This window comes from Equus asinus, chromosome 16 (genome assembly GCF_041296235.1).
Source record: "Equus asinus isolate D_3611 breed Donkey chromosome 16, EquAss-T2T_v2, whole genome shotgun sequence".
NCBI classification, from domain to species: Eukaryota; Metazoa; Chordata; class Mammalia; order Perissodactyla; family Equidae; genus Equus; species Equus asinus.
Genome location: NC_091805.1, coordinates 43,576,721 through 43,587,515, shown reverse-complemented (window position 1 = coordinate 43,587,515; position 10,795 = coordinate 43,576,721). Strand labels below are relative to the sequence as shown.

At 41.9% G+C, this 10,795-nt stretch overlaps 1 protein-coding gene across 1 annotated transcript in view; it reads right to left on the bottom strand.

Moving 5' to 3' along the window:
• Nucleotides 1–2,975: 2,975 nt before the first annotated feature.
• CHIA (chitinase acidic) overlaps nucleotides 2,976–10,795 on the bottom strand; it is a 55,051-nt gene continuing 47,231 nt past the window's right edge. Inside the window, 1 exon segment of the mRNA XM_070487027.1 lies at nucleotides 2,976–10,765. Coding sequence (XP_070343128.1) covers nucleotides 10,467–10,765 — 299 coding nt within the window. The 3' untranslated portion in view covers nucleotides 2,976–10,466.

Sequence of the window (10,795 nt, the reverse complement as noted above, 5' to 3'; positions counted from 1 at the left end):
TGAAGCGCACCAAACTTTAACCATTAGGCTGTGGGGCTGGCCCCTCCTTTTACTCTTTTTAAATGTGACTATTAGAAAATTTAAAATTAAACACATTGCTCACATTATATTGCCATTGGATAGGACTGATAAAAAAAGTGGCATAAAAAATGAGTAAAAGACTTGAAAGGGCACCTCAGGAAAAAGAATATCCAGAGATTACTGGGAAGATAGCGGCATAGGAGGACTCTGAACTCACTCCCTGCCATAGACATGACAAATTTACAGCTACTCTTAGAACAATTAACCCTGAGAGAGAACCAGAAATTGGATAAAAGAACCCCCACAAAAATGTAGTGTTGATTGAGGTGGAAGAGGCAGAAATACCTTTCTGGAGATGAAAAGCCACATTCTAGCCATGGTGCTTTGTGACTGGGAGCAATCTTAAGGTAGGAAGCTTTCCCTGGAGGAGTAGGGGATCTGAGCAGATGAGCTTTGCCATAATAAACAGCTTTTGAACTCAGCACAACTGAGATGAGTATCATAATATCTAGCTTTGCTGGCTATTAACAACAAGGGGGAATACCCCCAGAAAAGCTAGTGAACGTAAGAGAAAGAAAAGCCTGCTCTTAAATGGCCCACACACAAATTCACACATCCTGGAAAGCAACACAAAATCACCAGAAAGAAAGTTGCACAGTTGTTTGGTGAAAGAGACTCACTTGATGGTCTCTGGGCGCATCTCAAGGAGGCAGGAGGCAGTTGGGATCACCTCCCGAGGGACTGAGACATTGATGGCAGCCCTTATTGTGACCTAGTATAGGCATGCTGAAACAGACACTGGCAGGAGCCATTGGAGTTCTTCCCCTGGCCTGTTAGCACAGGAGTCTGCCCCACCCACCAGAGCACCAATTTAATCCAGCTCAGTTAGGACAGGCAGCCCATCCTAGGGAGTGGCTCCACCCACCAGCAAGCCCTCAGGCAACTTGTGGACCTACATAGGTAGGGTGTGGGGGACCTGTTCAGCAGGGTGAATGAGTTTGCTTCAGTGGGGTGGGGTATGCACATGGGGCAGGACTGCATTGACAGAGTGCATGGGCCTGCAGGTGGTGGAGCTTGTCAGCTGTAGCAGACTTGTGCTTCTTAAACACCTACATAGGGGATCTGCTACACATTCCAAAGCCTGAAAATATTGTGTGATGCCATGCCTGGGGCCAGCCCCACCAAGCTGCACTCCTGAGAGAGCTGACAACAGCCTCTACAGCAATTGTGAGCTCCTGAGCCTAGCAACCAGCCACGCTGGGGGTATACTCACTCAACATAAAAACTGCAAGAGAAATGTGCTGTTAGACCTTGCAGCCAACTGTGCTGGGTCTGCACTGCCCAATAAGGTGACTGAAGGGACTATGGCAGCCACACATAGCTGAGTGTTATGACCAGCCAGCCAGGGGGACAGCCTACTTTTGCTGTGCACCAGCAGTAAGAGCAATACTTCCATAACACACAGGGGACACTTTTGGAACATTTGGAACTGGTGACAAGAGGGAAGCACATTGCTGGGCCTCATAAGGAATCTCTTACATAAGGCCCCTTTTCCAAGATTGGGAGACATAGCTGATCTACCTAACAAGTAGATATAAGCACAGAGAAATAGACATAAGGAGACAAAGGAATGTGTTCTAAATAAGGGAACAGGACAAATCCTCAGGAAAAGAACTAAAAGAAACCAAGATAAACAATCTACCTGATAAAGAGTACAAACTAATAGTCATAAGGATGCTCATTGATCTTGGAAGAAGAATAGATGAATACAGTGAGAACTTCAACAAAGAACTGGAAAATATAAAAAGAACCAATCAGAACTGAAGAATACAATAATGGAAATGAAAAATTCACTCGAGGGAATCAATAATGGAGCAGATGATACAGAAGAAAGGATCAGTGAGCTGGACAAGAGACTAGAGGAAATCACCCAAGTAGAACATAAAAAAGAAAAAAGAATTAAAAGAATGAGGACAGTCTAAGAGACCTCTGGGACAAGATCAAGAATACTAACATAGGTGTCCCAGAAGGAGAAGAGGGTGACAAAGGGGCAGAGAATCTATTTGAAGATATAATAGCTGAAAACTTTCCTAACCTAAGGAAGGAAACAGACATCCAGGTACAGGAAGCACAGAGAGCACCAAACAAGATGAACTGGAGGAGGCCCACACCAAGACACACTGTAATCAAAATGTAAAAGCCAAAAGAGAAAGGCAACAACTTACATACAAATGAAACCACATAAAGCTATCAGCTAACTTCTTAGCAGAAATCTTATAGGCTAGAACGGAGTGGCACAATATGTTTAAAGTGCTGAAAGGAAAAAACCTATAGGCAAGAATACTCTACCCAGTGAGGTCATCTTTCAGAGTGGAAGGGGAGATAAAGAGTTTTCCAGACAAGCAAAAACTGAAGGAGTTTATCACCAATAAAGAAGCCTTTCAAGAACTGGTAAAGGGTCTTAAGTGGAAAAGAAAAGACCACAAATAGGAATTAGAAAATTATCAAATAAAAATAAATAAAAACAGTGGTGAAAGCAAATATTTAGTAAAGGTAGCAGATCAACCATCTAGGAAGCTAATATGAAGGTAAAAAGACAAAAGTACTAAAATTATCTATTTCCATGATAAGAGGTTAACAGACACATATACACAAAAGAAAGAGGTAACATATGGTATCAGAAACATAAAATGTTGGAGGAGGGGAGTAAGAGAGAAGAGCTTTTAATAAGAGGTCAAACTTATGAGACCATCAACTTAATAAAAGTTGCTATTTACATAGGTTATTGTATATGAACCTCACGGTAACTGCAAACCAGAAACTTATAATAAATACACAAAAAATTGAGAACAGAACCCAAACGTAATACTAAAGGAAGCAATCAAACCACAAGGGGAGAGAGCAAGAAGAGAAGAAAGGAACAGAGAAGAACTACTAAAACATCCAGAAAAAAAAGTAACAAAATTGCAATAAGTGCATCCTTGTCAACAGTTACTTTAAATGTCAATGGACTAAAGGCTCCAATCAAAAGACATAGGATGGGGGGCTGGCCCCGTGGCCAAGTGGTTAAGTTTGCGCGCTCCGCTGCAGGTGGCCCAGTGTTTTGTTGGTTCGAATCCTGGGCGTGGACATGGCACTGCTCATCAAACCACGCTGAGGCAGCGTCCCACATGCCACAACTAAGGACCCACAACAAAGAATATACAACCATGTACGGGGGGGGCTTTGGAGAGAAAAAGGAAAAAAATAAAATCTTAAAAAAAAAGACATAGGATGGTTGATTGGATAAAAAAACAAGACTCACATATAAGTTGCATACAAGAGACACACTTCATACCTAAAGACACTCACAAACTGAAAGGGAAGGGATGCAAAAAGATACTCCATGAAAATGGCAATGAAAAGAAAGCTGGGGTAGCAATACTTGTATAAGACAAAATAGACTTTAAAACAAAAATGTAACAAGAGACAAAGAAGGGCACTACATAATGATAAAGGGAACAATACAACAAAAGCATATAACACTTGTAAATATCTATGCACTCAACGTAGGAGCACCTAAATATATAAAGCAATTATTAAAAGACATAAAAATAGAAATAGACAGGAACACAATAATAGCAGGGGACTCTAACACTCCACTTACATCAATGGATAGATCACCCAAAGAGAAGATCAATAAGGAAACATTGACCATAAATGACACATTAGACCAGATGGACTTAATAGATATATATAGAACATTCTATCCAAAAACCACAGAATATGGATTCTTTTCAAACGCACATGGAGCATTCTCCAGGATAGATCAAACACTAGGCCACAAAACAAGTGTCAACAAATTAAAGAAGATTGAAATAATACCAAGCATCTTTTCCGACCACAATGCTATGAAACTAGAAATCAACTACAGGAAGAAAACAGGAAAAGCCACTAGTTAGGGAAATGCAAAACAAAACTACAATGAGATGTCACCTCACACCCATCAGAATGGCTATAATTAACAAGACAAGAAATAACAAGTGTTGGAGAGGATGTGGAGAAAAGGTAACTCTCACACACTGCTTGTGGGAATGCAAAGTGGTGCAGTCACTATGGAAAACAGTATGGAAATTCCTCAAAAATTAAGGATAGAAATACTCTATCATCCAGCTATTCCACTGCTGGGTATTTATCCAAAGAACATGAAAACATAAGTGCATAAAGGGATATGCACCCCTATATTCATTGCAGCATTATTCACAATAGCCAAGACTTGGAAACAATCTAAGTACCCATTAAGGGATGAATGGATAAGGAAGATGTGGTATATATACACAATGGAATATTACTCAGCTATCAAAAAAGATGAAATCTTGCCATTTGCGACAGCATGGATGGACCTTGAAGGTATTATGCTAAATGAAATAAGTCAGAGGGAGAAAGTTAGATACCATACGATCTCACTCATAAATAGAAAATAAAAACAACAACAACATCAAACAAACACACAGATTCAGAGATTAGATTGGTGGTTACCAGATGGGAAGAGGGGAGAGAGGGGGGACAAAGGTGTGACTGCACACATGTGCAGGGTGATGGATGGCAATTAGTCTTTGAGTGGTGAACATGAGGTAGTCTACACAGAAACTGAAATATAATGATGTATGCCTGAAATTTATGTAATGTTATAAACCAATCTTATGTCAATAAAACATTAATAAAAAGAAGAAAGAAAAAAGGAATATCCAAATGACCAGGGGCCAGCCCGGTGGCGCAGCAGTTAACTTCACACCTTCTGCTTCTTGGTGGCCCTGGGTTCACTGGTTCGAATTCCAGGTGCGGACATGGCACTGCTTGGCAAGCCATGCTGTGGTAGGCATCCCACATAGAAAGTAGAGGAAGATGGGCATGGATGTTAGCTCAGGGCCAGTCTTCCTCAGCAAAAAAGAGGAGGATTGGCAGCAGATGTTAGCTCAGGGCTAATCTTCCTCAAAAAATAAAAAACCCCAAAAAGCAAAATGACCAGTAAACATATGAAAAATGATCACCTTCAGTAGTCATAAAGGAAATGCAAATTAAAAATACAATTTTACCCACCTGATGGCTAAAATTATAAAGATGACTAGCACTTAGTACTGCTATCTTTTAGTGTAAGTGTAAATGGATACATTCGCTTTGGAAAACTCTTTGGTGGTATTTACTGAAGCTGAACACAGACCTCCCTATGACATAATCATTTCTACTCCTTGGCATTTACTCAGCAGGAACGCATCCAATTGTGTTCCAAAAGACTTGTACAAGAACATTCAAAGTAGCATTATCCATAAGAGTCTCAAACTGGAACAACCAAATGTCCATTAACAGTAAAACAGAAAAAAATGTAGACTAGTCATACAAAGGAATACTATACAGCAATTAAAATGGACAAAATCCTGGACATGTAATATTATAGATTAATCTCACAATGTTGAATGAAATAACTTAGACATGAACATTTACACACTGCATGAATAAATTTACATATGGTTCAAAAAGAGGCAAAACTAATCTACGTGATAGAAATCAGAATGGGGGGACCTTTGTAAAGGAGGGTGGAAGTAGCATCTGCGAGGGAACGTGAGGAGGGCTTTCAGAGCGACAGCGATGCTCCATTTCTTTAAGTGGGTACTGCTTACAACGAGTCCACCTTGCGTATTGCATTAATTTGTTCATATTATTATGATTTGGGCCTTTTTTGGTATGCATGATAGACCAATAAAATAGTGTATTTTAAAAAATCTGGCAACTCTAGAGGAAGCACATTAACATTATTTACTTACTTCTTTTCAGGTATAATAGTCACATCCCTTTCCTTTTTTTTACTTCGATGGTTTGTAATTTGTCGAGTATTAACCCTATTTTAACTAAAGCTATTTACCTTTTTCTGTCATCAGAAACCAGTAAGTCTGGAGTGTTATTGATTCTCCTAACACTAGTCTTTGTTCTGGTGTCCACTTATAACTCTGCTCCTTTATTTTCCTAAACTGTATGGAATGACATTTAACCTTCTCTCTTAATTCTAGACTTACTCATTATATGGTGCAAACACCTGACCACTTCATTGTCTCCTCAAGTAGTCATATCTGAGCACTTATATCTTGTTATGTTATTAGGAATTATTTTTTCTCCTTTACATTACAATTATGGCATTACATTGTTTGTGAAATTATGTGTCGTAGGTTATGCTATCCACGAATTTAATTTTAGGATAATAAAGGAGGTGTTACAAAATAATTCGTTACTCAAAGCAAGACTTGGGTCTGAGTAGGATTGAGAACTCCAATCCAGAGAATAGAGATTCTGCTGGAGGACAGGTGTGTCTTGAGAATGGAGACAGAGGAGAGGAAAATAACTTTCTAAATCCCACTTTCCAGACTTTCTTAAATACCAGCCTCTCTCATCTGATGGTAGAGGAATGAACACAGGCTTTTAAGCCCCTCAGAACTGGTTTCCAACAGGTACTGGTCTGTCATTCACTAGCTACATGACATTGTGGAAGTTAAGCTACCTGAGCCTTGGTTCATCTATAAAATGGCACTAATCATCTCTTCACTCTTCGGGCTGCCATGAGAATTTAGGAGATAACACAGGACAAATATTGCACAGCAAGTGACTAATCTATAATTGGTATTTAACAAGTGTTAATGCACTTCCAGTCTGCCACCTCCATGCCCAGGGCTACGGCCAACTCCATGGGTACCTTTGTGCAAATAAAAAAATGGTGCCCTTTCATCTGAATGAGTGCCACCCTTGTGAAGGCTCATGACTTGGTGAGAGGAGCACTGCCTCCATCCCTGCCTGGATCGGGGCCATTAGGTAATCCTGTGCACACAACCCCCCTTTCCACTAAGACTCCGGTAGTGAAGGATCAGTTTTCATACATGTACTGGAGTCCAAGAACATGATTACCATTAGGAAAGTTCCAAAGGAATGGCTGGGTCAGGCGTGGTGTGAATTTTTTGTCCGTCGTGTTCTCAGGTAGACGCCATGGATTTTGAAGATCTCCAAGAAGCTCTGGACCAGAGCTCTCTCTCAGAGGGACTTTCAATAAGGCTGATCCTCTCATATCATATCTCCATGAGTCACCGCTCTCATAAGTGGACTTTAACCAGGAAAATGAAGGGTGTAACTAAGACTGGCTGCTAAACAACAGCCCCACCCTTGGAGTCCTCCTTCAAGTCATTGTGACATTGCCTTCTGTGAGGCAACACTGTGATGTAAAGGAAGCCAGAAAGGCCCAATCAGCTCTGCTAATTATTAACTACCTGATCTTAGGCAAGTTTTCCTCACAAGATCTTAATGTCCTCACCTGTAACATGAGGACAATATTCACCATGCAGGTGATAACCTATATAAAGTACCTAGTCCAATGCTTGGGATACTCAACTTGTTAGTTCCTATCACCCTTCCTGCCTTCATTGATTTATTCATTCAACCAGTACTTATTAAACTGTTGTAATATGCTGAGTATTGCCCTAGGCAGGAATAAAGCAGTGAACAGAAATCCTTGTTCTCATAAAGGTTAATTCTAGTAGGGGAGGCATACAATAAAAGAGGTAAATACGTAAAATGTATGGTATATCAGGCATTGATAGGTGCCAAGGAAAAACAAAGGAAGCACAGAAGGGGAGAAGGAGAACGGGGGTTTCAACTTTAAATTGCATGGCCAGGAATGGCCTCATTCAGAAGGTGGCTTTGAGGAACGGCCTGAAGGAAGTGAGGTAGAAAGTCAAATGGAAATCTGGGGAAAGAATATTCTAGTTTGTACAAAGGCCCTGAGGCAGTAACAAGCCCGGACTATTGCAGAAACAGTACAAACAGACCAACATGGTTAAACGGAGGGAGTGAGAAGAGCCTTAGGAGGTGAGGATAGAGCAGTCATGGGGACTGGATTGTGCCTGTCCTCTTTCTGTACACAGTAGGTACACAGTAAACACTCATTTTTGTATGACTAATAAATATGTAAATGTAGCAGGAAAAATGGGGGGTCACCAGTCTTTTTTAGGCTGCAGTAATTTCTGCATTCTAGAAATGGTGACAGAATTTATCTTTGTGGGAAAATAATAGCACTGGAAAAGGCATTAGTCTGGGAAACCACTTTGATCTAGCTACTGGCCACTATGTTATTCAAAGATGCTTTTCCTCAAAGTCAACAGCCTCTTTCCTGTCCTTCACCGAGTGCAGTGCCCCACGGCCTCACATCCCCTCCTTGGTGTTTATTTTCCTTAATCGTGACCTACACGGGAAATTCCTTCCTAAAAGACTACCCCAAATTTCTATGCTCTATTTTATTCCAGACTTCATCATTCTTTGGCTAGAAATGTAATTACATTAGTAAATACCCAATTTTACCTACTCTTGCCTTCACCTGCTCATTGAGGACGCTAATCTCCATGTCTATGTCTTCAATCTCCAAGGCATGTCACGTAAGTGCTCAGAAGTCAATACATCAGCTACAATCACCATAAGTGCTATTTTCCCATGTTTTGTAACCCAATTCCAGCCCCATCTCATCCATGTTGAATTTAGATCATGTCACTACCCCTCCATCTCTGCGATAGCCCTCCAATGGCTTCACAGAATAAAATCCAAACTTCTAACCATGTTTCAGGACCTTGCTTGATCTGACCCCAGCCTATTTCTTCCTGTGCCCAATACCTCATGGTAACACTGGTCTTCTTTTTTCTAACATACACGCTCATTTCCACCTCAAGGACTTTGTACTTATTGCACCTCAGCCTGAAATAGACTTTTCCTAGATCTCAAAATGACTGGCTGTTCTTGAATGTCAAGGCTCATCTCACAGGGGACCTCCCCAGAGAGGGCTTCCTCGACTGCCCAAACTCAGGTACGCTCCTCCCCTGGTGACTTTCTGTCACTGTTTCACTTTCTGCACTTCTTCGTTTGCCTGTTTATGGCCTATCACACCCACCAGCAAAATATAATCCTTGTAAGGGTGGATTTACCACTATATCTTGAATAACTAGAACGTTACCTGGCGCATAGTAAATAATCAATAAGTGTGTGAGCTTATGAATGGTCACTACACAGAAAACTGCTTGTGTTTCATCACCACCACCGGTGATGCCATCTACCCTGAGAACGCTGAGGTCTGTGTCAAGGGAGGCAATAAAACGTTGTAGTTAGGATTGTGAGCTCGGGAGCCAGCCTGCCTGGCTTTGGAACTGGCTCTGCAATTTATTAGCTGTGTGATGCTGGGCAGGTTTCCTAATTCCTCTGCGCTTCAGTTTCCTGGAATTAGTATTATCTTCCTCACAAGGTTGCTGGGAGAATTAAATAAGAAATTACAAGTAAAACACTTAGAGTTTGACATACAGTAAGCATGCCGGAAAAAATAGGAGACATTATATTCTTATTATATTAGTTAAGATTCTTTTAGTTGGAAATAAAAGAAACAAACATAAACCAGCTTAAGCAGCAAAGAGGAATTTGTTATATAGTTATAAGGGTGCTTCACAGAACCCAAAGGGAGAAATGCATCTGGGACCCAGGGAAGAGCTAGAATTAAGAGTTGGAAAGCCATCGGTAAGTGTTGTCTCTCTCCGTCTTGCATCATGGCTTTTCTCTGTAGCTCTCCTTTAGTCTTATTGCTCTGCATCCAGGGCAACTTTCCCTTCTCAGTCTCTCACTATAGCCCCTGAGCTTGCATATTACAGGCCAAGCCACTCTCAGGGACTGACAGCCATTCCTTGTTCTCTGTTGCAGATTCCAAGGGGTAATAATCTGATTGGCCCTCTTGAGTCTACCGTCGACCCCAGTCAATCAGCCAAGCCAGGGGAGGAGACACAGTACAAACACAGCAGGTGGTGACCACCGCTATGGTTTCAATGATGGTGGCGGTCTCCTGAGAAAGGGATACTGCTGGCCCAAGGGCTGGACAGACACCCCAAAAGGAGTCCACTGCACAGATCTTCCCAAAGCTGCCAATCCAAGAGGCGCTGGACCAGATCTGAGACCTCAGTAGATGTAAAGAGAATGCCCTGGCCTTCTTCTCCTTGAACAAGCCTGTGCCCCCAAGCCCCATGGAATCACTTTGGCTCCTTCCTGAAGATGGTCACCAGGTTACAGACCTATCTTCTGCGTCTTCTTATCTTATCCCACCACCAAACGTTCACACACTTCCTCCTGACAGTCTCCAAATTTCATGCAGATCAACACAGGCAGATAGAAGACTGGGGTTGTTGGCTCCACCACTTCCTCATACTATCTTAGACTGGGGTTGTTGGCTCCACCACTCCCTCATACTATCTTCCGCCATTCCACCCCCGCATACAGCCTGTATTTTCACGTCTAGAAAGGTTTCCTCCAAAATCACTTAAAACCAAGGACACTCATGTTTTGACTGATGGGTTTTTTTATGGAACCCTAGGTGGCAGCAAGATGTGCTAAGCAAAGGAGACTGTTCAGAACCCATGGGAATTGAGACACGGGTCAGGTTTGTGCCCAGTTGCAACGATAAAACAGCTTGTGTCAAAGACAAGCCTGGCCTATCGGTTCTGCTGGTATATGATTCCATTCAGGCAGTGCCAGGAGGCATTTCTCTTTTATGCCACAGGATAGAGACCATCAGCTTTGCTGGCACAGAATCCATTGCCGCCAGAGCTGCCTCCAGAACTGCTGCTCCCGGTCTCTCTCCCACTTCCGCTCCTGCTGCTGGGAACAGGAGTTACTGGCTCCGTGGACTGAGCAGGGGTGGTGCAACCTGAAATAGCACAAAGAGAAGACTAGTGGA